The sequence below is a fragment of the Arachis hypogaea genome, chromosome 16, assembly GCF_003086295.3.
Source record: "Arachis hypogaea cultivar Tifrunner chromosome 16, arahy.Tifrunner.gnm2.J5K5, whole genome shotgun sequence".
Classification (NCBI taxonomy): domain Eukaryota; kingdom Viridiplantae; phylum Streptophyta; class Magnoliopsida; order Fabales; family Fabaceae; genus Arachis; species Arachis hypogaea.
The window spans coordinates 112,525,079-112,551,722 of record NC_092051.1 but is presented as its reverse complement, the minus strand read 5'-3'; the positions used below and the strand labels follow the sequence as shown (position 1 = coordinate 112,551,722).

At 37.2% G+C, this 26,644-nt stretch overlaps 1 protein-coding gene across 2 annotated transcripts; it reads right to left on the bottom strand.

The window, feature by feature from the left end:
• Positions 1-3,391: 3,391 nt before the first annotated feature.
• Positions 3,392-9,486, bottom strand: LOC112754661 (uncharacterized). Of its 2 annotated transcripts, none has more exons than XM_025802363.3 (7): positions 9,004-9,486; positions 7,121-7,262; positions 6,956-7,038; positions 6,527-6,613; positions 6,131-6,279; positions 5,507-5,638; positions 3,392-4,005 (listed from the first exon to the last, which is right to left on the bottom strand). In XM_025802363.3, the coding sequence occupies exons 2-7, from the start codon at positions 7,257-7,259 to the stop codon at positions 3,816-3,818; spliced, it is 780 nt and encodes a 259-aa protein (XP_025658148.1). In that variant the 5' UTR covers positions 7,260-7,262; positions 9,004-9,486; the 3' UTR covers positions 3,392-3,815. The 2 variants fall into 2 exon arrangements, with proteins under 2 accessions (XP_025658148.1, XP_072077044.1); XM_072220943.1 differs by having other exon boundaries at positions 3,392-4,895; positions 9,004-9,464.
• Positions 9,487-26,644: the final 17,158 nt, after the last annotated feature.

Genomic DNA, 26,644 nt, shown 5'->3' with positions numbered 1-26,644 from the left:
AGAAATTGCTTCGTTGCAAGTATAGTCCCAAACCGACAAACAACCTTCAATCAAAGTTTAATTTTGGTTGTCACAAGTTCAACCCAATAAAAATAATCGACAGTATTACTCCCGGGTCGTTCTCCTTAGGAATTACAATCGAGTGCTCAATTATTGGTTGAGTTTCATGGGGTGGGTTGATAGAAGGCAAGAAATTTAAAATGCAAGAATTTAAATAACAAGAAAATAAATCAAACAACTAAAGATAACAAATACTAAAAAGGGGCATTCATGGCAAAGATTGAGAATTAAGGTTTTCTATCCTAGTCATTAATCATAACACAATAATTATCAAGAGATAATTCTATTTTGTTATCTCCAACATCGGGAGAAAATTAAATAAGACTAGTTAATCTCAATCCATAAGTCCTAATCACTTACTAATTGAATTAGCAAGAGATTAGCGTCAATAGAAACAATATTAACTAACAACTCTAGATCACCAACATAAGTTAGGTATTAATAACTCAAGAGCACCTAATTTCTCTTTCCAAGCCAAGAATACTAAAAAACTACTATAAACTTAAGCCAAGCATTTTGTCGAACACTTGGAATGTATAAAAGAAAAGCATGGTAAAAGGGCAAGAATAATAAAATCTAAAACTATCAAATGCAAGAAAATAACAATAACAACTTAATTAAACAATGAGAAACATAAAAAGATATCAATTGGATTAAAGAATGTGAAAATCAACAAGAGTTCAATAACATAGTATCCCAAATGAGAAATTAACAAGAGAAACTAAGAGAACTCAACTACTAGAGCATGGAAACATAAATGAAACTACACTAAAACAAGAATTAAAGAGAGAAATTAAAGAGAAACTTAAACTAAGAACCCTAATTCTAGAGAGAAGAGGGAGCTTCTCTCTCTAGAAACTACCCTAAAATATGGTTCTAACTACACTAATTGCTCCCCCTTGATCCATATTGGATTCTGCATCAAATAGCTTCAAAAATGAGTTGGATTTGTGCCTAATGCAGCTCAGAAATCGCCCCCAGCGTGTTCCTTTAATGAGGTCACGTGACAAGTGTCACGCGTACGCGTGGGTGACGCGTGCGCGTCGATTGGCAAAGTCTCTAGTCACGCGTGCGCATCGCTATGATTTTCACAAATCCTCATTTCTTCATGAATTCTCTACTTTGCATGCTTTTTCTTCACTTCTTCAATCCAATCCTTACCTTATAAACCTGGAATCATTCAACAAACATATCAAGGCACCGAATGGAATTAAATTTAGCAATTTTAAGGCCTAAAAAGAATATTTTCACTCTTAAGCACAAATTAGGAGAAATTCACAAAATCATGCTATTTCATTGAATAAATGTGAGATAAGTTGATAAAATCCACTAAATTCAACACAAGATAAACCACAAAATTGGAATTTATCAATGAGATCTTACTTTTACTAGATGAATTTATGAAATTCAAAAAGGCACGTAAACCTGCACACAAAATTATTTAAATTTTGAGTATTTATCAAATTATGAATTTCAAAGCGAAGAAAATTGATTGATAAACATGTATCTCACATAAAATGCTGGTTTATATCGAGGCACTATTTACCAATTGAACTGATGAAGCATATAATTCAATTTTAATGAGTATTTATTTTGATCATAATGAAACAAAAAAAAGGAGAAAGACAAGAGCAAAAAATAATTATTTAATTTTAGCTCCATTTCGTATTTTAATATTTTGCTAATGCATACTCATTTTTGTTCTTCAGGATACTACAGTTGACATTCTAAAAGGAAGATGTAGTTTATAGGGTTAGTTGTACATTAAAAATCTTATGTTGTTGTCTTATGTACATGTTAAAATAGTTGAAACGACTTACTTAATCTGAGGTTTAATTGTTGCATTATTATTCAATTCTGTTTACCGATGATTAGTAATTTTACTGATATTAAAACGTTGTAATTGAAGTGCTTTTTAGTGAGTAGATTCCATGCTGTGCAAACCCAATTATCAACGCAATTAAAATACAAAACTAAATTGTCAAAAGTTGAACATCTATAAAATTAAATTCTTAAAATAAAAATTATATTACATAATCAAACGTTGAAAAGCATTCAACAAATTAGAGTATTTTATATTATATTTACCAAGTGATATGTTATCATAAATTTTTCCAGTTGTATAAGACCAATAGTTAGATTTTTAAAAATATAATGCTAATTTAGTACATAAATCAATAATACGTAATATCTATTATTAAAAACATAATTTACAATTTAAAATCAACAAATTTATGAAAAAAAATTATCTCCGATCCGCGCATATGTGTGGGCTTTTTACTAGTTTTATTAATGTTTGCATTTTCTTCTTGTTAAATTTGTCAGTTTCTTTATCATTATTGTTTTTGGACATGTAGCGTGTTCAAAATGTTAAACTCAGAAATACTTATTCTTATACATGCAGAGATTTCCAAAGTTCCGATTTGCATATTTGATGTTGTGGACGTGCATATTCGTGATTTTTCAGTGGATCCTCCATGCTTGTGTTTCAATGTGGTAAAAGCATACTTACCTATGCTTTGATTATACATACATATCATTTTGAGAAATATTTAGGAGTACCAATTAAAAATACCACATTTATTATTGCTTATTATTTTTAAAAAATGCCATTTAAATAAAAGTTTAAATTAATGGATTAAGGAAAAAAAAAAATCGATATCTTTAAGATTTTGGTTGTTTCTAGTTTGACACCCCTAATTGTTACAGCTGACCTTATCCTTTTCTTGACTTGTCATCCTCATTTGCACCCTTATACAATATTTCCATATATGAAAGTAGTCCTAGGTAATTAATTATGCTTAATGATTCAAATGATCATACATATATTATTAATTTATTATCTCGTCCTCTGGAACTTTTCAGGTATTTTGCTGTGGTTCTAATACATATTCCATGCTACGATATTCTCCATACTAGTGAGGCTGAAGCATTATTGGTTATCAAGATCGTTTCCTGGGTCCTACCGTTTTGTACCTTGGTAGCACATTAATGATTAATCCACAATCTTAATCAACCATTGGTCTTGGCATACCCTTTTTTCCTCTTCCAGAAATGCATTCTAAAGATTAGGTTTAGGCAAAACCATACGATACACCAAACAGAATAGCAAGTTTCGTAGGTTGTTCCATTTTTTTCAGAAAAGGGATGAAAAGTTTACATCTTACAAAAGTAGTGTATAATGTCTTTCTACTTGAAAACTAACTGTATACTAAACAGCACTGTTTTGGAATGATGAGTTGAATTTTGATACAGTAATATATATCGATGTTGTATCCGGCAAAACTAAGAACACACTGTGCCTTCAAAATAAAAATTGTCAGCCATAATGTAAACAAATTCCATCTAGAAGTATACTTGTCTTTACACAATAAAAATTGTTATCAGTGGAGACAAACATTAAACATCAATTACACTTAATTTTCAATTAAATCCCTATAATTTAAACATTTTCAATCATATTCCTAGTTGTACAATAAAATCCTTCAATTAAATTCAATATCCAAAAATTACAAAAACTTTTAAACAAAAGAATCTAATTGAAAAAAAAAATTATAAGAAATTAATTGAAAACTATAGAGACCTATAAAATAACCAAATCTCTAAATGGTCAATTGGAAATGTGTCCTTAGGTAAATCCAAGTAACTATGCAACTGATTTAATCAAAATACAGTTTAATCATATGATTTCAACTATCTAATCACCTCGTTGTTCCCAACATAATGATCTCTAATTTTGCATACATAAGATCAAGTTATGGCTTTACATATTCTCTGATAAATTGTTCCAACTGAGATATCTCTCCAGTTAAACCAGAAGCATCTGCAGTTGTAACTTTGTTGTAACATTGGATAAAAGAAAATTGTTCTCCCGGCACCCCAAGGGTGAACTCATTTGTAATGTCTGCCGCCGATATTGCACTTCTTGATGCCCGTAATTTGTCACTGCAAAATAATGTGTCATCAACAATGTTGACAAAAAAAAAGTAGAAAAATAGCTCTCATAATTGAAATGGAAATCAAACACCACCATAAGGTTAGCTTCAATAAATCAATTTAGAATGAGGTCTTTCTTAATGGTTTTTCTTAAAATTTCATTTGTATTCCTCTAAGGCTTTGACCCTTGTTATTCGAGATATCTTCCATCTGATATACTTTTCACAGGCCTCTGGAACTCCTCACAAAAGCACTTTATTGGAATTTCTATTACCAAACATCTTTCTTCACTCCATGTTATTCCAACTCTTTCCTTAAGACACTAATCCTGTCTAACCTCTTTCCAGATGTCCTCTCCTTTACCACAACATTCTCATCTCTAAACCCTAACCAACATTACTTCATAGAACAATGTTATTCCTATCTATGCATCTTTGTTTAGAATTCTCCTATGAATTTGATAATTGATCGACAATTTGCCCTCACATATTAAACTATTAAACATATAAATTATAATAAGTCAACTGAAGCTCAACTCTATGCTCTAGGCTACAAGTCATGTGAGCTCAGGGGAGCGGAGATGGTCAGATGTCAACAACCTTTCCCCCTGAGCATAGAGGGTATCTAGATCATAGTTATCAGAAGCAGACCAGACCGGTCGGTCCGACCGAAAATCCGTTGAACCGGTGGTTCAGCCGGTTCAATTCACTCATAGGACCGGAAAGGCCAACAACCCGGTCAACAGCTGTCAAACCCACTGAAAACCGGGCGGTTCTCGCAAACTGGCGCGGTTTGGACACTGTCCCAGGTGAGCATGTGGTGGCGTCCTTCCACACTGCACCCGGGGAACTGTGAGCAGTGCACCTGCGGGAACTGTGAGCTGATCTGGCACGCATATCCTGCACAGGCGGAAGCCTTTTCAATGAAACTCAAAGGGGTGAATGAGGCTCGAACCAAGGATTATGCCGTGGCCTTACGCCAGGCTTCCAATGGACCAAAGTTTCCTTTGATATAAATGGTGCTAATATTTATATATATAGTATGAATGCATTCTTCTTTTGATGTGGTCTTAGTTTATGGACACCTGTAAATCTTTTTCAAATAATGGAAATTTAATTATCTTGGAAAAAAATATCATTTAGTAATGCTATTGTAATATAATTTTATAATGTTGCATCATATTATATAATAAAAGCATAATTTATTTTTATTCTATTATAATTGTATATATTGATTTAATTATTATCGGGTTAAACAGTTCGACTAATGACCAACCGGTTGAACCATTAACCCAATGACCTAGTAATTTGGTCGAGTCAATTGCCGGTTCGGTTTTGATAACTATGATTTAGATGACCAGCCAGAACCTGTGAACTGTCCATGAGGTAACAACTTTATCATTGCACAACAGCTGATAGCCTCACATAATCCTCCAACAATATGCACTTATAAAGTAATCGACGAAAAAATCAAAGCATAGCATATAAAAGATTGAATGTTGAGGCCATACATTTCCTTCTCCATCTGCCTGCGGATAAACTCCTTCGTATGAGCAGTGACCTTGTCTGTTTTGTTGCAGAGAATAAGCAATGGAATCTTCTTCTTCACAATACTTCCCTTGGTCAAAATATCATATAGATACCTGTGAAGAAAGTGAATTAGGAACTACTTCATCAAGATATGAGAAATAGTCACTAAGTTATATAATTCTTGATGCCACATGCATAATGCTCACTACAAGCTCATTAGAAAAAGGGTAAACCACAAAAAACACACTCGAATTATTTTGTCACTAACAAAAATACCTCCGAAATGTGTTATTGACAAAAATATCCTCAAATTATTTTAAAATGTGAGAAAAATACACACCTATGTACTGAAACGTTCTACGTTAACGGAAAAGAATGATGTGACAAACGGAGTATGGAGTCTCACTTGACACGTTGAATGCTCCATTAGCCACGTCACATTTTTTCCATTAACGGAGTAAGTCTTTGATCACAATTGGACATTTTTGGCATGTTTTTAGATTATTTGAGAGCATTTTTGTCGATAACAAAATTCAGGAACATTTTTTAGGTGCATTTTTTGAGGTTTACCCTTAGAAATATATACTCGGTGCAAAAGGAATTACTCTGAAGCAGAACGGCAGTTTGGTAAGAAATCCAAAGCATCAACAACAAAAACTATGCCAGCAGCTTGAGGCAAGTATTCATCCAATTTGGGGCGAAGACGAGAATGTCCCGGGACGTCGACAACATGAACGGGTTTTGTCTTCCGCTTCTATCAAAGAAACAAGAGACAAGATCAGTTCTAGTATGTTTAATTCCACAATCAACCAACAAGTATAACGAAAAATAAAATAGACATAATTTCAAATAACTTGACTACCCATCCAAGGCTTGTGTATGAAAAAAACCTAAGGCATTTTCATACAGAATGGAAAGCACAATGAAATACACATAAAAAATCATGTTTAATTCCATTTATTTATGTACATGTATTAAAGGGCAAAATCCTAGTGTCTTACCTCTGTTGTTTCAGAATGAAGAACAAAAGTCTCCTCATTAGGTTCCATTGACGTAACAGTCCCCCCATGGATAGAGCCATCCCTAAGCTGATAGAGGCAGAAGAAGTACTTCAATAACATTATATTAGCATGGGAAATGCAGGTTCTTTTGCTGCATAGTGTACTGAAATTCCATTTACACACAATGGGCAAAATTAAGAGTAAACACAATAAATCATAGAAAGCAATATTCTATTCAACAATCTAATGGCACCTGATAATGTAACAACATTGCTTAAGAGTGTTTCACTATCTAACCGTGAATATTCTTTTTGTTCAAGATGATAGCAACAATTCATTAAGCAAAGCAAACTAGAACAGCAATAATTTAGAAACTACATGATACGAATTCAACTATGAACCGAAGAACATGTGAATTGGGAGTGTTACCTGATAGAAGAGAACAGTTTTGCCGGCACCACTTAGGCCAGTCAATACGACGGTGTTGGACTTGGCACGCTTCAACAACCGCACTGCAAGCAACAAAATCCATCATCAAAACCTATCACAAAAAAAAATAAAAAAAGAAATGTACAAGAATATGGGGAAGCTGACATGATAGGAGCAGCAGGGTGGTGAAAACGAGGATGGCAGCGGTGGCGTAGAGCTGAAATGGGGGAACCTGCCGAAGTTGCTCTTCGGCTAGGCTCCACCAATGGAGAAGTTGTTCCTTCCACTGGTCCAATTCTTCCATTGCCTGAGAGAGTGAGGAAGAAGAGAAATGAAAACACCAGAGAGAGAGAGAGAGAGAGAGAGAGAGAGAGAGAGAGAGAGAGAGAGAGTGAGAGAGAGAGAGAGAGAATAGTAAGGGCAAAGATACTAGTTGAGTTACGGGGTGGCAGAACCAAGGTTTTGGTTTCGTCCCGATGGATCTACATAGGGATGGAAACGGGTCTCCATGGGGGCGGGAACATACCACCTGCCCCCTGTCCCCACCCCAGCCATACATAATTCGTCCCCGTCCCCGTCCGCGTGACAGGTAACGGGGACTCCGTATCCGCCGGAGAACGGGGTCTCCGTGGATATCCGGAAAAAAAAATTGAAAAAGAAAGATAATTAACAGAATCAAAATCCTAAACTCAGTATTATAATTAAATGTCCCAATTTCACAATAAGAATCCAACCCGTAAACCCAGTCTCATCCCAATTTCATAATAAGAATCCAAACCCTAAACCCAGTTTCACAGCAACAGAATCTAACTCTAAACCCAAATTTATCAATTAACATAATGCAAACCCTAAACCTAAACCCAAGGTTCTGAAAACTGGACTGGTCATCGAACCGCTCTAGTCATTGATTCACTGTTCCAACCGGTCCAACTGTGGTTAAACCAGAAAAACTGTTTATAATAAAATAATAAATAAACACCCTAAAAAAGTACAAACATCAAAATATTATTCAAACTTTAGAAGAAATGGTGTAGCATTTGCCAAAACACATATAAATAGTGTAGCATTTGCCAAAACTCAGATAAATGAAGTCTCGACGTATTAAAAGGGACAGCCAAGAAACTGATGAACTTCCTAGGAAACAAGAAGCAAACATCCAAGTAGCATGATATATATCATTTGATGACTAAGATTAAATTATTATTGCATCATGGCATGATACTCATACTTTATATGGGAAAATAAGATAGTAAATCAAAATAAAACTTTTTCACCATATCACCATATTTAAAATCTCATATATCCACCTTAAACTAAGACAAACGAATTAGAGGCAATAAAATGAATTGGAGTTCAATTAATCACTGACAAATGGCAATAAAATGAATCTAGATGCATAATACTTAATAGAAGAATTGAATGACTTAGAATTACAATATAATTAAATATTCTTCATATATAGAAACAGCATCATAGAGAAGTTCATCTAAGCCAAATGCAGGCTTATCCAGAACAAAAAAGAAAGCCTTCAAATAAGGAGAATTTGAACCACAAGGACAAGCACAACGAAGAATTAAAACAAGTTAACATTCAGCACAAGAACAATTAGAAAATTAACAAGTTCACAATAACGGTTAACACAATGAACAGAGAATAATTTAAACAAAGATCAGCACAGTAGAAAAATTAAACCAAATTAACAAATTATAGCAAATTGTAAGACAACACCACCACCAATTCAAATTTAAAATAAGGCAACAACACCAGCAGGAACAATTGAAAGTTACACAGCAGCAACAAACTTTTCCAAAGATTAACAAGGATTATCAAGGTTTCAGGCTATCAGGACAATTTCAGCACAATTTGTTTTAGCACAGCACAAAAAAAAAAAGGCAACAAAACATAGTACAGCACAGCAGTGAGCAGAGCAAATCATTCAACAATTCAATCTGAATAGCGCTAGCAGTAGCAGAACAAAGAACCAAGAACGAAAAATTCAAAAGAAAAACGAAGAAACCAATCTGAGTAGCACTGGCAGAATCCTAAACCTTCGTTCTGACTTCTGAGCAGTCTGAGCAGAGGGGCAGAAGCGCGACGGAGGCGGAGGCCAGGCGACGAGAACGACTCGAAGACGCTGGTGGGTTGAAAGAAGCTGCAGCTGAACAAACGAAGGGCAGACTCCAAGACAACGAGCTCGAGGAAGAAGCTGCGATTGGTGGGTTGGAACTTCGAGCACCACGACCGGACGAAGACGTTGGTGCCTGAGCGCGACAGACGGCGGCAGGAACGCGACGGAGCAGACAAAGGCAAGGGACTGACGCCGAACTCGAGGAAGAAGGTGCGATTGTTGAATGAGGAAGAAGAGCGCACGACCAGACGACGACCGTGGTGCCTGAGCGTCGGACGACGGTCCCTGCGTCGGTGGTGGAGAAGCTAGGGTTTCAGGGTTTCAGTTTTTAGCTTTCTTTCTGATTTGGTGAATTTTGAACTGAAGAAAAGAGGAAGGATGAAGGAAGGTCGCGCGATTCTATGCTCTAAGTTCAAAAAGATGGCGTTTCTGTAAACCGGCCGGGTCCCGGTTCAATCCGACCAGCCGGTTCTCGACCGGTTCACAAACAGTTTTTAGAATTATGGTTTTCTCTTTAAGACCGAATCACAAGGTGTCTGGTTTCTGGTCGGATCGGTCAACCCGATCGAGTATTCAAAACCATGCCTAATCCTAATTTTACATTAACAGAATTCAACTAAACCCAATTTCATAGCAGTTTCATCAATTAAAAATCAAAACATATATTAAAACCAATGTCTTCAATCAACAGAAACATCCAACATATTGTAAGGTGGCCGGCTATGGAGCAGAGTCGTCGTCATCTTCGCTGAGCAGAGGCGACGCAGAGTCATAAATTTGAGGCTTCGTCACGGAGCAAAGGTGGAGGCAGCGGCGAAGCTGTGAGTAAGAAGTAGCGAGCGACACACTGAGAGAAAGAAAGTGAGTGGTAGCAGCGACGGAGGAAGGTGAGGAAGAAGGAGCAACGACGAGAAAGACCGGTTGCGACAACAACGAGGGATTGGCAGCGTAAACAAGCAGTCGGTGTAGCAAAGACTGAGTCAAGGTGGAGGTACCGAGAGATGGTGAATAGGATGGAGAAGCACGATGCAACGGTGATGGGGAACAGGACGCAATCTCGCCGGTAATGAGTGTGAAGAGAGGAACGAGTGATGGCATAAAGATTGGGTCACTGGGAGAGTAAGGGAATTAAGGTTCTTTAATTATATATATATATATATAAAAGAGGGATATTTTTGTAATATCATATAAACGGTTATTATACGGATTCCTGAGGGGTGGGGACCTCTTTTTCCGCCCCAACCCCGTGTAATTAATGGGTCCCTGTTCCCTGTCCCCACGTGTAGGAAAAAATCTCATACCCGTCTTCCGGCAAGTAAATCTCTGCGGATATCCGTCCCGTCGAAAAAAATTGCCATCCCTAGATCTAACACTATAGAGCCAGCATGTCAGCTAGGGGTGTACATGGTCCGGCCCGATCCGGTCCCGAACACTTTAGGTACTAATTTAGTGTGATTTCATTGGGTCTAGGGTCGGGTAAGGATCTCAAAAATAGACCCGGTCATTATTTCGGGTCGGGTCCGGGCCATAGCTCGGGTCACCCGAACTCGACCCGATGGCCCAATCATCATACACAATTAATATTTTGTGTTATTAGTGATGGATGATGGCTATTCTTATGTGGAATTTAAATATTGTAAACCTTAATATTTTGTGTTATTAATCATTATAAGATTATAACTTAATGTTTTATATTTAAAATGCATAAGACTTTAGACTAATGGATAATATTGTGTTATTTGTATTGATTTAAATATTTGGTGTTATTAGACAATATTAGTATTGATTATGCTTTAATTTTAGAGAAGGGTTGGTTCTTGTTATATTTTTCTAAGTGAATTTTACTATGTGAATTGTGAAATAATGGTTGGGGATTAGAAGATTTTTACATGTTAAAGACCCTGTTTTCACCCAGCCTGAAGGTGCGTAAGTTTTATCGGGTCTAGGATCGGATTAGGGTCTAAAAATTATATCCGGTCTATATTTCGGATCAGGTCTGGGCTAAGTCAAATCCAATGTGGCCCGACCCATGTACACGCCTAATGTCAGCTCTATTACCGCATTATACCCATACTTCAGATACACACATAACACACTCACACACATTACATATGTATTGTGGGTTCTTTAAACAACATCCAACCTCAGTTGAAATTTGAACCCGGGTACAGTTTGAAAGAGGCATATAAATGTGTCATCTGTGCTAGGCCTCCGCTGCAAATCACGTGTTAAATAACACCAGGGGCTACCGTTTCGTGTTGCCTTATCCAAAACTTTCAAAAAAGACGCTACTTTTTTTTGGACCAATCGAGTTAATGTTTGTCCATATTGCGTCTGTTTTGTCCAATTTAGGCCCAAATATAGTTTGTAGTCTCGATTCTAGTGTAGCCTATACCCAAAGACCAAAAATGAAAAACGGTGGTGGTGAGCTGAGAGTTGAGACAGTTAGATTGAGAGGGAGCATTATAGCTGAAAGCAGAAGTAGCAGCTTAAAGTAAGTGCACATGCCAATTCCATCTTCCTCCCAATAAACCTACTTATCTGCCCTTCATTTTCTTCTAGAATGGAGTTCATCATTCTCAGATCCTCATGCTACATTCACTAGCACTCAAGCTACTGACTCTTAACCTCCCCCCCCCCCCCCCCAAAAAAATGTTTTGAGGTTTCTGACTCTAAAGCTAAATTAACTTCAGATATTGTGATAGTGTGAATGAATTTGATGTTTGTTATGCCAAGTTGGTGATTCAATTAGGTTATAATTATATGATTTGTTGAAAGGGATCCAACAGATTACAAAGAATTGGCGCAAGAATATCAGAGAAGTAAGTGTTCTTTCTTGGCATTGGTTATTTTTTATGCATTTCTTTCGCTGACACATGTAAAACATCATGTTATTTGAAGTTTGCACAGTGAATCATGCTTATTTGGATGCAGAGCAAGGCATTCCCAAGAGTCCAAATGTTCATCAACATCCCCATGCTAGTGAAATTGCCAGTTTATGGGGTTACATTTTTCAAATAATTTTTCAGGTGACTCTGATAAGATCCTGGAATACATTTTTCATTTTTCATCAAACATAAAAGGCTTTTAGCATTATTTTTCATTATCTATTGAATATATAGATTTGTGCAGGTGCTATAATGCTCACTGACTCTGTGTTCTGGCTTATCCTCTTTCCGTTGCTGACACCCAAAGACTACAATCTCGATATTATAAGTATGGGTGTCATGAAGCCACCGTTATATTCTCTAACAATTCACATTGCATTGCATAGCCAAAGACTATAGTAGTTTGCTTTTTTCATCTGAAAATATTTGCATCTTTTACTACCTTACAGTTTATGTTTTTCATGCACTCCATTAACGTTGTTTCTTGCTCAGTGACACAACCCTGAATTGCATGGTGAGTTTGGATTCTAGTATTTTATAAATGTTTGCATTTTTTTCTTGTTAAATTTGTCAGTTTCTTGATAATTATTGTTTTTGGACATGTAGCGTATTCAAAATACTAAACTCACAAATACTTATTCTTACACATGCAGGGATTTTCAAAGTTCTGATTTGCATATTTTATGTTGTGGACGTGCATATTTGTGATTTTTCAGTAGATCCTCCATGATTGTGTTTCAATGTGGTAAAAGCATACTTACCTATGCTTTGATTATACATATATATCATTTTGAGAAATTTAGAAGTATCGATTAAAAATACCACATTTATTATTGTTTATTATTTTTAAAAAATTCCATTTAAATAAAAGTTTAAATTAATTGATTAGGAAAAAAATCGGTATCTTTAAGATTTTGGTTGTTTCTAGTTTGACACCCTTAATTGTTACAGGTGGCCTCATCCTTTTCTTGACTTGTCATCCCCATTTGCACCCTTATGGTGTGTTTCGAATGAAAAATATGTTATGTGTAATGAATACAATTGTACAATATTTTCATATATGAAAGTAGTCCTAGCTAATTACTTATGCTTAATGATTCAAATGATCATACATGTATTATTAATTTGTTATCTCTTGTCCTCTTGAAATTTTCAAGTATTTTACTGTGGCTCTAATGCATATTCCATGCTACGACATATTCTCCATACTAGTGAGGCTTTTCCTGGGTTCTACCGTTTTGTACCTTGGTATCACATTAATGATTAATCCACAATGTTAATTGACCGTTGGTCTTGGCCTACCCTTTTTTCCTCTTCCAGAAATGCATTCTAAAATTAGGTTTAGGCAATACCATACGATACACCAAAAAGAATAGCAAGTTTAGTAGATTGTTCCATTTTTTTAGAAAAGGGATGAAAGTTTTCATATTACAAAAGTAGTGTATAATGTCTTTTTATTTGCAAACTAATTGTATATGAGTACGATTTCAATATGAACAGCACTGTTTTGGAATGATGAGTTGAATTTTGATGGGATAAGTATTGTTTTGGTCCTTCATGTTGAGGGTCGAAATCGAAACCGTCCCCAACATAATTTCCGATTTAGAATCATACTTAACGTTTTTTTTTCGTATTAAAATCGTACTTTTAATTTTTTTTGGACAAAAATACCCTCACCACTACCAACACAATTACCTCCTCCACCAGCACCAGCACCACCACCAACACCAACACCACCACCACAACCAACACCAACATCAACACCAACATCAACCACAACCATAACAACAACCACAACCAAACCACAACCACCACCACCACCACCACCACCACCACCACCAAGACCACCATCAAGAAAGCAGGAAACAACACTAAACAGAAACAGAAACAACACCAAACAGAAACAGAAAGCAAGAAAGCAGAAGCAAGGCGTGAGGCGGACGCAGAGGCGGAGGCGGCGAGGCGAGGCGGCGAGGCGGACTCCAACGGCAGTGGCTCGCCCGTCCCCCTCCCCCTCTCCCCTTCCCCCTCCTCCTCCCCCTCTCCCCTTCCCCCCACCCCCACCCCCACCCCGCGTCCTTTCCCCCTTCCCCCTTCGCCGCCACCATCCCCGTCTCCCTTTTTCCCTTCCCCCCACCCCGAACCCGCGTCCCCTTCATTTTCTTCCTCTTCTTCTCCGGCTTCTTCCACTTCCCCTCCTCCCTCTTTTCGCCGCCGGCGCCGTCCCCCATCCCCCCTTCCCCTTCCCCCTTCCCCTTCCCCCCTTTCCCTCCCCTCCCCCTTCGTATACCCTTTTCTTTCCCCCCCAACCAACGTGTTTTCTTTTTTTTATTATTTTATAATTTTTTTTATTATAGGGGTAGTTTAGGAATAAATTAAAAAATTTTATTAGAAAGGACGATTTTAAATTCAAATACGACTTTAAGGATGATTTTAAATCAAAATATACACCAGGGATGGGTTCGATTCTGACCCTCAACGTGAGGGACCAAAACAATACTTATCCCAATTTTGATACAGTAATATATATATTGTATCCGGCGAAACTAAGAACACTATGCATTAAGAATAAAATTTGTCAGCCATGATGTAAACAAGTTCCATCTAAAAGTTTACTTGTCTTAACACAACAAAAATTATATTCAGTGGAGACAAACATTAAACATCAATTACACTTAATTTTCGATTAAATCCCTATAAGTTAAACATTTTCAATCATATTTCTAGTCGTATATAACATCTTAATATTCAAATCCTTTTACTTGAGTCATAAGTCAATGATAATAAGGTGGTACGACTCAAGGTGGATTTATAATACATATATAATTGAAAGAAATTATTAAACAGAAGCCTGAAAAAGATTAAAAGAAAAATCACAAACGAAAATACTCGCATAGATGAAAAGAATAAAGCACTATCGAAAAATGGAAATAAAATAAAACATTAAGGAAGAATAGAATAAAGACAGGATATATATATAAAATATATATATATATATATATATATATATATATATATATTTTGCCACTAGTCCCAATCTGCGAAGTTTAAGTCGGCTAGGGTTACTGGTGCGCAGAAATTGTGATTACACTTTAATTATGTAAAATTCATCGCTTTTTCTTTCCCTGGTAATAGCGCCAAAAACATGATGCCAATACCATGGTTCACAACTTCGCACAACTAACCAGCAAGTGCACTGGGTCGTCCAAGTAATACCTTACGTGAGTAAGGGTCGAATCCCACGGAGATTGTTGGTATGAAGCAAGCTATGGTCACCTTGCAAATCTCAGTCAGGTAGGGTTAAATGTGATTGGATTAGATAATTAAAAGATAAATAATAAAGGATAGAAATACTTATGTAATTCATTGGTGAGAATTTCAGATAAACGAATAGAGATGCTTTCGTTCCTCTGAATCTCTACTTTCCTGCTATCTTCATCCAATCAGTCTTACTCCTTTCCATGGCTGGCTTTATGTGATACATCACCATTGTCAATGGCTACTTTCGGTCTTCTCTCGGGAAAATGATCCAAATGCCCTGTCACGGCACGGCTAATCGTCTGGAGGCATCACCCTTGTCAATGGTTTCATCTTATCCTCTCAGTGAAAATGGTCAACGCACCCTGTCATGGCACGGCTATTCATTTGTCGGTTCTCGATCATGCTGGAATAGGATTTACTATCCTTTTGCGTCTGTCACTACGCCCGGCAATCGCGAGTTTGAAGCTCGTCACAGTCATTCAATCATTGAATCCTACTCGGAATACCACAGACAAGGTTTAGACCTTCCGGATTCTCTTGAATGCCGCCATCATTCTAGCTTACACCACGAAGATTCCGATTAAGAGATCTAAGAGATACTCATTCAATCTAATGTAGAACGGAAGTGGTTGTCAGGCATGCGTTCATAGGGAATGATGATGATTGTCACGTTCATCATGTTCAGGTTGAAGTGCGAATGAATATCTTAGAAGCGAAATAAGATGAATTGAATAGAAAACAGTAGTACTTTGCATTAATCTTTGAGGAACAGCAGAGCTCCACACCTTAATCTATGGAGTGTAGAAACTCTACCGTTGAAAATACATAAGTGATAATGGAGTTCATTGGTCTCGGCCCCAGAGGGGGAACCGGAGTAACCAAGACTTGATCACCGGATCAAAATACAATCCAGGATGTCTAATACAATAGTAAAAGGTCCTATTTATAATAAACTAGCTACTAGGGTTTACAGAAGTAAGTAATTGATGCATAAATCCATTTTCGGGGCCCACTTGGTGTGTGCTTGGGCTGAGCTTTAAGTGTTTCACGTGTAGAGGTCCTTCTTGGAGTTGAACGCCAGCTTTTGTGCCAGTTTGGGCGTTCAACTCTGGTTTTGGATCCTTTTTTGGCGCTGGACGCCAGAATTGGGCAGAGAACTGGCGTTGAACGCCAGTTTGCGTCATCTAAACTTGGGCAAAGTATGAACTATTATATATTGCTGGAAATCCCTGGATGTCTACTTTTTAACGCAATTGGAAGCGCGCCATTTTGAGTTCTGTAGCTCCAGAAAATCCACTTTGAGTGCAGGGAGGTTAGAATCCAACAGCATCTGTAGTCCTTCTTCAACCTCTGAATCTGATTTTTGCTCAAGTCCCTCAATTTCAGTCAGAAAATACCTGAAATCACAGAAAAACACAAAAACTCATAGTAAAGTCCAGAAATGTGAATTTAACATAAAAACTAATGAAAACATCCCTAAAAGTAACTAGATCCTACTAAAAACATACTAAAAACAATGCCAAAAAGCGTATAAATTATCCGCTCATCACAACACCAAACTTAAATTGTTGCTTGTCCCCAAGCAACTGAAAATCAAATAGGATAAAAAGAAGAGAATATACTATAAATTCCAAACTATCAATGAAACATAGCTCCAATCAAATGAGCGGGACTTATAGCTTTTTGCCTCTTGAATAGTTTTGGCATCTCACTTTATCCATTGAGGTTCAAAAGGATTGGCATCTATAGGAACTCAGAGTTCAGATAGTGTTATTGACTCTCCTAGTTCAGTATGATGATTCTTGAACACAACTTCTTTATGAGTCTTGGCCGTGGCTCTAAGCACTTTGTTTTCCAGTATTACCACCGGATACATAAATGCCACAGACACATAATTGGGTGAACATTTTCAGATTGTGACTCAGCTTTGCTAAAGTCCCCAATTAGAGGTGTCCAAGGTTCTTAAGCACACTCTTTTTTTGCTTTGGACCTTGACTTTAACCGCTCAGTCTCAAGTTTTCACTTGACACCTACACGCCACAAGCACATGGTTAGGGACAGCTTGGTTTAGCCGCTTAGACCAGGATTTTATTCCTTTAGGCCTTCCTATCCACTGATGCTCAAAGCCTTGGGATCCTTTTTATTTGCCCTTGCCTTTTGGTTTTAAGAGCTTTTGGCTTTTTCTGCTTGTTTTTTCTTTTTCTTTCTATATTTTTTTTTGCCTATTTTTTCTTTTTTTTTTCTGCAAGCTTTGTTCTTTGCTGCTTTTTCTTGCTTCAAGAATCATTTTTATGATTTTTCAGATTATCAAATAACATGTCTCCTAGTCATCATTCTTTCAAGAGCCAACATATTTAACATTCTTAAACAACAACTTCAAAAGACATATGCACTGTTCAAGCATACATTCAGAAAACAAGAAGCATTGTCACCACATCAATATAATTAAGCTAAGTTCAAGGATAAATTAAAAACTCATGTACTTCTTGTTCTTTTAAATTAAAACATTTTTCATTTAAGAGAGGTGATGGATTCATAGGACATTCATAACTTTAAGACAAAGTTACTAATTACTAATGATCATGTAATGAAGACACAAACATAGATAAGCACATAACATAGAAAACGAAAATAAGAAGAAATAAGAACAAGGAATGAATCCACCTTAGTGATGGTGGCGTTTCCTTCTTGAGGAACCAATGATGTCCTTGAGCTCTTCTATGTCTCTTCCTTGTCTTTGTTGCTCCTCCCTCATTGCTTTTTGATCTTCTCTTATTTCATGAAGGATGATGGAGTGCTCTTGATGTTCCACCCTTAGTTGTCCCATGTTGGAACTCAATTCTCCTAGGGAGGTGTTGATATGCTCCCAATAGTTTTGTGGAGGAAAATGCATTTAGGGCATCTCCGGGATCTCATGATGATGAGCTTCTTCATGTGCCTATTGAGATCTATGAATGTGCTCTCTTGTTTGCTCCATCCTTTTTTTAGTGATGGGCATGTGAGATGAATCTTTCCATCTCCATGGCTCAGAGGTGGAAGCAATTGTCTTCCGTTTCCTCTTTCTTGAGGTTTCTCTGGCCTTAGGTGCCATTAATGGTAATGGAAACACAAAAAGCTTATGCTTTTACCACACTAAACTTAGAATTTTGCTCGCCCTCGAGCAAAAGAAGAAAGAATAGAAGAAGAAGAAGAAGAAGATATGAAGGAGACGAAGGGATGTGTGTATGGATGTGAGTGGTGAATGGAAAATAGAAGGGATGATCATGAATGGAGAGAGGGAGGGTGAGGTGGGTGGGGATCCTGTGAGATTCACAGATCCTGAGATGATCCTGTGGTGTCTACAGATCCTGAGGTGTCAAGGATTTACATCCCTGCACCCATTAGGCATGTAAAATGCCCTTGCACACAACTCTGGGCGTTCAGCGCCAGGTTGGTGCCCATTTTGGGCGTTCAACGCCCATTTGTTGCCCATTTCTGGCGTTGAACGCCAGAACCATGCTTGTTCTGGGCGTTTAGCGCAAGCTCTTCTCCAGGGTGCAATTCTGGCGTTCAGCGCCCAGATGATGCCCATTTTGGGCGTTCAGCGCCCAGATACTGCCCATTTTGGGCGTTCAGCGCCAGAACCATGCTCTGTTTTGGCGTTGAATGCCAGACAGGTGCTTCCTCCAGGGTGTGATTTTTCTTCTACTGTTTTTGATTCCGTTTTCAATTTTTATAATTATTTTGTGACTCCACATGATCATGAACCTATAAAGACATATAACTAAGAAAAATATAGTTAGATAAATAAAAATTGGGTTGCCTCCCAACAAGCGCTTCTTTAATGTCAATAGCTTGACAGTGGGCTCTCATGGAGCCTCATAGATGTTCAGAGCATTGTTGAGACTCTCCAACACCAAACTTAGAGTTTAGATATGGGAGTTCAACACCAAACTTAGAGTTTGGTTGTGGCCTCCCAACATCACACTTAGAGTTTGACTGTGGGGGCTTTGGTTGACTCTGCTTGGAGAGAAGCTTTTTCTACTTCCTCTCCATGGATGCAGAGAGAGATCCTTGAGTTGTAAACACAAGGTTGTCCTTATTTAATTGAAGGATCAATTCTCCTCTGTCCACATCAATCACAGCTCTTGCTGTGGCTAGGAAAGGCCTTCCTAGGATGATGGATTCATCCTCTTCCTTTCCAGTGTCTAGGACTATGAAATCAGCAGGGATGTAAAGGCCTTCAACCTTTACTAACACGTCCTCTACTTGTCCATAAGCCTGTTTTCTTGAATTGTCTGCCATCTCTAATGAGATTTTAGCAGCTTGCACCACATAGATTCCCAGTTTCTTTATTACAGAGAGGGGCATGAGGTTTATTCCTGAACCAAGGTCACACAGAGCCTTAAAGATCATGGTGCCTATGGTACAAGGTATTATGAACTTTCCAGGATCCTGTTTCTTCTAAGGCAATGTCAGTTGATCCAGATCACTTAGTTCATTGGTGAACAAGGGAGGTTCATCTTCCCAAGTTTCAATACCAAATAATTTGGCATTCAGCTTCATGATTGCACCAAGAAACTTGGCAATTTGCTCTTCAGTAACATCCTCATTTTCTTCAGAAGAGGAATACTCATCAGAGCTCATGAAGGGTATAAGGAGGTTCAATGGAATTTCTATGGTCTCTAGATGAGCCTCAGAGTCTTTTCGTTCCTTAGAGGGAAACTCCTTATTGATCACTGGACGTCCCAGGAGGTCTTCCTCCTTGGGATTCACGTCCTCCCCTCCCTCATTGGGTTCGGCCATTTTGGTTATGTCAATGGCCTTGCACTCTCCTTTTGGATTCTCTTTTGTATTGCTTGGGAGAGTACTAGGAGGGATTTCAGTGATCCTTTTACTCAGCTAGCCCACTTGTGCTTCCAAATTTCTAATGGAAGACCTTGTTTCATTCATGAAACTCACAGTGGCCTTAGATAGATCAGAGACTAAGTTTGCTAAGCTAGATGGATTCTGCTCAGAATTCTCTGTCTGTTGCTGAGTGGATGATGGAAATGGCTTGCTATTGCTAAACCTGTTTCTTCCACCATTATTAAAGCCTTGTTGAGGCTTTTGATCCTTCTATGAGAAATTTGGATGATTTCTCCATGATGAATTATAGGTGTTTCCATAAGGTTCACCCATGTAATTTACCTCTGCTATTGCAGGGTTTTCAGGATCATAAGCTTCTTCTTCAGAAGATGCCTCTTGAGTACTGTTGGATGCAGCTTGCATTCCATTCAGACTCTGAGAAATCATATTGACTTGCTGAGTCAATATTTTGTTCTGAGCCAATATGGCATTCAGAGTATCAACTTCAAGAACTCCCTTCTTCATAGGCGTCCCATTACTCACAGGATTCCTCTCAGAAGTGTACATGAACTGGTTATTAGCAACCATGTCAATGAGTTCTTGAGCTTCTACAGGCATTTTCTTAAGGTGAATGGATCCACCTGCAGAAGTATCCAATGACATCTTTGATAGCTCAGATAAACCATCATAGAATATATCCAGGATGGTCCATTCTGAAAGCATGTCAGAAGGACACTTTTTGGTCAACTGTTTGTATCTTTCCCAAGCTTCATAAAGGGATTCTCCTTCTTTCTATTTGAAGGTCTGAACATCCACTCTAAGCTTGCTCAGCTTTTGAGGAGGAAAAAACTTGGCTAAGAAAGCCGTGACCAGCTTATCCCAAGAGTTCAGGCTGTCTTTGGGTTGAGAGTCCAACCACATTCTAGCTCTGTCTCTGATAGCAAAAGGGAAAAACATGAGCCTGTAGACTTCAGGATCTACTCCATTAGTCTTAACAGTATCACAGATCTGCAAGAATTCAGTTAAGAACTGAAAGGGATCTTCAGATGGAAGTCCATGAAACTTGCAGTTCTGCTGCATCAGAGAAACTAATTGAGGTTTCAGCTCAAAGTTGTTTGCTCCAATGGCAGGAATGGAGATGCTTCTTCCATGTAAATTGGAATTAGGTGCAGTAAAGTCACCAAGCATCCTCCTTGCATTATTGTTGTTGGGTTCGGCTGCCATCTCCTTTACTTGTTCGAAATTTTCAATCAAGTTGTCTCTGGATTGTTGTAATTTAGCTTCTCTTAGTTTCCTCTTCAGAGTCCTTTCAGGTTCTGGATCAGCTTCAACAAGAATGCCTTTTTCTCTGTCTCTGCTCATAATAAAGAGAAGAGAAAAAGAAAAGAAGAGGAATCCTCTATGTCACAGTAAAGAGGTTCCTTATTGTTAGTAGAAGAAAAGAAGAAGAGAAAAATCTGAACTCAGAAAGAGAGAGAGAGAGAGGGTTCGGATTTTTGGTGGGTGAGGGAGAGATGTTAGTAGATGAATAAATAAATAGAATAAGATGAGAGAGGGAGAGGATTTTCGAAAACAATTTTTGAAAAAGAGTTAGTGATTTTTGAAAATAGCTTTTGAAAAAGGTTAGTAATTTTCGAAAATTTTTAAAATCAAAGATTAAAATAATTAAATAAAAAAGAAATTTTGAAAAAGGGGGGAGATATTTTCGAAAATTAGAGAGAGAGAGAGTTAGTTAGGTAGTTTTGAAAAAGATAAGAAACAAACAAAAGGTTAGTTAGTTGGTTTAGGTTAGTTAGTTGGTTGAAATAAATTTTGAAAAGATAAGAAGTTAGGAGGTTAGAAAAGATATTTTGAAATCAAATTTTTGAAAAAGATAAGATAAGAAGATATTTTTGAAAAGATATGATAGAAATTAGTTTTTGAAAAAAAATTTGATTTTTAAAAATCACAATTAATGACTTGATTCACAAGAAATCACAAGATATGATTCTAGAACTCAAAGTTTGAATCTTTCTTAACAAGTAAGTAACAAACTTGAAATTTTTGAATCAAAACATTAATTGTTATTGTTATTTTCGAAAATTTTATATAAAAATAAGAAAAAGATTTTTGAAAAATATTTTTGAAATTTTCGAAAATAACTAAGAAATTTGAAAAAGATTTGATTTTTGAAAAAGATTTTGAAAAAGATAAGAATTTCAAATTGAAAATTTGATTTGACTCATAAGAAACAATTTGATTTTAAAATTTTTTGAAAAAGTCAATCCAAATTTTCGAATTTGATGAGAGAAAAAAGGGAAAGATATTTTTTTGATTTTTTTGAATTTTTATGATGAGAGAGAAAAACAAGAAAAATGATGCAATGCATGAAAGTTATGGATCAAAACAATGAATGCATGCAAGAATGCTATGAATGTCAAGATGAACACCAAGAACACTATGAATGTCAAGATGAACATCAAGAACACATTTTTGAAAAATTTTTAATGCAAAGAAAAGATGCAAGACACCAAACTTAGAATTCTTTAATGCTTAGACACTAAGAATTCAAGAATGCATATGAAAAACAAGAAAAGACACAAAACATGAAATCATCAAGATCAAACAAGAAGACTTACCAAGAACAACTTGAAGATCATGATGAACACTATGAATGCATGAATTTTCGAAAAATGCAAGATGCATATGCAAGTGACACCAAACTTATGATATGACTCAAGACTCAAACCAGAAACACAAAAAATATTTTTGATTTTTATGATTTTCTAATTTTTTTGTATTTTTTTTCGAAAATTATTATGAAAAAGAAAAATAAGGATTCCAAAATTTTTAATATGAATTCCAGGAATCTTGTATTCTTAGTCTAAAGCTTCAGTCCAGGAATTAGACATGGCTCACTAGCCAGCCAAGCTTTCAATGAAAACTCCGGTCCAAAACACTAGGATGGCCAATGGCCAGCCAAGCTTTAGCATGTAAATCAGGAACAGCAGCAGGTGGATTAACAACAACTAGCTTGCTCTTGATAACAAATTGCAAGCCTCAATCCAAATGAATTTAGACATGGCTTTATAGCCAGCCAGGCTTAGCATGCTTCATGAAACACTAGAATTCATTCTTAAAAATTCTGAAGAAAAATATATTTTTGAAAACAATTTTCTTTTTCGAAAACAAAGGAGAAAATTTTTGAAAGATTTTTGAAAAATTTTTGAAAAGAAAACAAAAAGAAAGTTACCTAATCTGAGCAACAAGATGAACCGTCAGTTGTCCAAACTCGAACAATCCCCGGCAACGGCGCCAAAAACTTGGTGCGCAGAAATTGTGATTACACTTTAATTATGTAAAATTCATCGCTCTTTCTTTCCCTGGTAATGACGCCAAAAACATGATGCCAATACCATGGTTCACAACTTCGCACAACTAACCAGCAAGTGCACTGGGTCGTCCAAGTAATACCTTACGTGAGTAAGGGTCGAATCCCACGGAGATTGTTGGTATGAAGCAAGCTATGGTCACCTTGCAAATCTCAGTCAGGTAGGGTTAAATGTGATTGGATTAGATAATTAAAAGATAAATAATAAAGGATAGAAATACTTATGTAATTCATTGGTGAGAATTTCAGATAAACGAATAGAGATGCTTTCATTCCTCTGAACCTCTGCTTTCCTGCTATCTTCATCCAATCAGTCTTACTCCTTTCCATGGCTGGCTTTATGTGATACATCACCATTGTCAATGGCTACTTTCGGTCTTCTCTCGGGAAAATGATCCAAATGCCCTGTCACGGCACGGCTAATCGTCTGGAGGCATCGCCCTTGTCAATGGTTTCATCTTATCCTCTCAGTGAAAATGGTCAACGCACCCTGTCACGGCACGGCACGGCTATTCATCTGTCGGTTCTCGATCATGCTGGAATAGGATTTACTATCCTTTTGCGTCTGTCACTACGCCCGGCAATCGCGAGTTTGAAACTCGTCACAGTCATTCAATCATTGAATCCTACTCGGAATACCACAGACAAGGTTTAGACCTTCCGGATTCTCTTGAATGCCGCCATCATTCTAGCTTACACCACGAAGATTCCGATTAAGAGATCTAAGAGATACTCATTCAATCTAATGTAGAACGGAAGTGGTTATCAGGCACGCGTTCATAGGGAATGATGATGATTGTCACGTTCATCATGTTCAGGTTGAAGTGCGAATGAATATCTTAGAAGCGAAATAAGATGAATTGAATAGAAAACAGTAGTACTTTGCATTAATCTTTGAGGAACAGCAGAGCTCCACACCTTAATCTATGGAGTGTAGAAACTCTACCGTTGAAAATACATAAGTGATAATGAAGTTCATTGGTCTCGGCCCCAGAGGGGGAACCGGAGTAACCAAGACTTGATCACCGGATCAAAATACAATCCAGGATGTCTAATACAATAGTAAAAGGTCCTATTTATAATAAACTAGCTACTAGGGTTTACAGAAGTAAATAATTGATGCATAAATCCATTTCCGGGGCCCACTTGGTGTGTGCTTGGGCTGAGCTTTAAGTGTTGCACGTGTAGAGGTCCTTCTTGGAGTTGAACGCCAGCTTTTGTGCCAGTTTGGGCGTTCAACTCTGGTTTTGGATCCTTTTCTGGCGCTGGACGCCAGAATTGGGCAGAGAACTGGCGTTGAACGCCAGTTTGCGTCATCTAAACTTGGGCAAAGTATGGACTATTATACATTGCTAGAATGCCCTGGATGTCTACTTTCCAACGCAATTGAAAGCGCGCCATTTTGGGTTCTGTAGCTCCAGAAAATCCACTTTGAGTGCAGGGAGGTTAGAATCCAACAACATCAGCAGTCCTTCTTCAACCTCTGAATCTGATTTTTACTCAAGTCCCTCAATTTCAGTCAGAAAATACCTGAAATCATAGAAAAATACAAAAACTCATAGTAAAGTCCAGAAATGTGAATTTAACATAAAAACTAATGAAAACATCCCTAAAAGTAACTAGATCCTACTAAAAACATACTAAAAACAATGCCAAAAAGCGTATGAATTATCCGCTCATCACAACACCAAACTTAAATTGTTGCTTGTCCCCAAGCAACTGAAAATCAAATAGGATAAAAAGAAGAGAATATACTATAAATTCCAAACTATCAATGAAACATAGCTCCAATCAAATGAGCGGGACTTATAGCTTTTTGCCTCTTGAATAGTTTTGGCATCTCACTTTATCCATTGAGGTTCAGAATGATTGGCATCTATAGGAACTCAGAGTTCAGATAGTGTTATTGACTCTCCTAGTTCAGTATGATGATTTTTGAATACAGCTTCTCTATGAGTCTTGGCCGTGGCTCTAAGCACTTTGTTTTCCAGTATTACCACCGGATACATAAATGCCACAGACACATAATTGGGTGAACCTTTTCAGATTGTGACTCAGCTTTGCTAAAGTCCCCAATTAGAGGTGTCCAAGGTTCTTAAGCACACTCTTTTTTTGCTTTGGACCTTGACTTTAACCACCCAGTCTCAAGTTTTCACTTGACACCTACACGCCACAAGCACATGGTTAGGGACAGCTTGGTTTAGCCGCTTACGCCAGGATTTTATTCCTTTAGGCCCTCCTATCCACTGATGCTCAAAGCCTTGGGATCCTTTTTATTTGCCATTGCCTTTTGGTTTTAAGAGCTTTTGGCTTTTTCTGCTTACTTTTTCTTTTTCTTTCTATATTTTTTTTCGCCTATTTTTTCTTTTTTTTTTCTGCAAGCTTTGTTCTTTGCTGCTTTTTCTTGCTTCAAGAATTATTTTTATGATTTTTCAGATTATCAAATAACATGTATCCTAGTCATCATTCTTTCAAGAGCCAACATATTTAACATTCTTAAACAACAACTTCAAAAGACATATGCACTGTTCAAGCATACATTCAGAAAACAAGAAGCATTGTCACCACATCAATATAATTAAGCTAAGTTCAACGATAAATTCAAAAATCATGTACTTCTTGTTCTTTTGAATTAAAACATTTTTCATTTAAGAGAGGTGATGGATTCATAGGACATTCATAACTTTAAGACAAAGTTACTAATTACTAATGTTCATGTAATGAAGACACAAACATAGATAAGCACATAACATAGAAAATGAAAAGAAGAAGAAATAAGAACAAGGAATGAATCCACCTTAGTGATGGTGGCGTTTCCTTCTTGAGGAACCAATGATGTCCTTGAGCTCTTCTATGTCTCTTCCTTGTCTTTGTTGCTCCTCCCTCATTGCTTTTTGATCTTCTCTTATTTCATGAAGGATGATGGAGTGCTCTTGATGTTCCACCCTTAGTTGTCCCATGTTGGAACTTAATTCTCCTAGGGAGGTGTTGATATGCTCCCAATAGTTTTGTGGAGGAAAATGCATTTAGGGCATCTCCGGGATCTCATGATGATGAGCTTCTTCATGTGCCTGTTGAGATCCATGAATGTGCTCTCTTGTTTGCTCCATCATTTTTTTAGTGATGGGCATGTGAGATGAATCTTTCCATCTCCATGGCTCAGAGGTTGAAGCAATTGTCTTTCGTTTCCTCTTTCTTGAGGTTTCTCTGGCCTT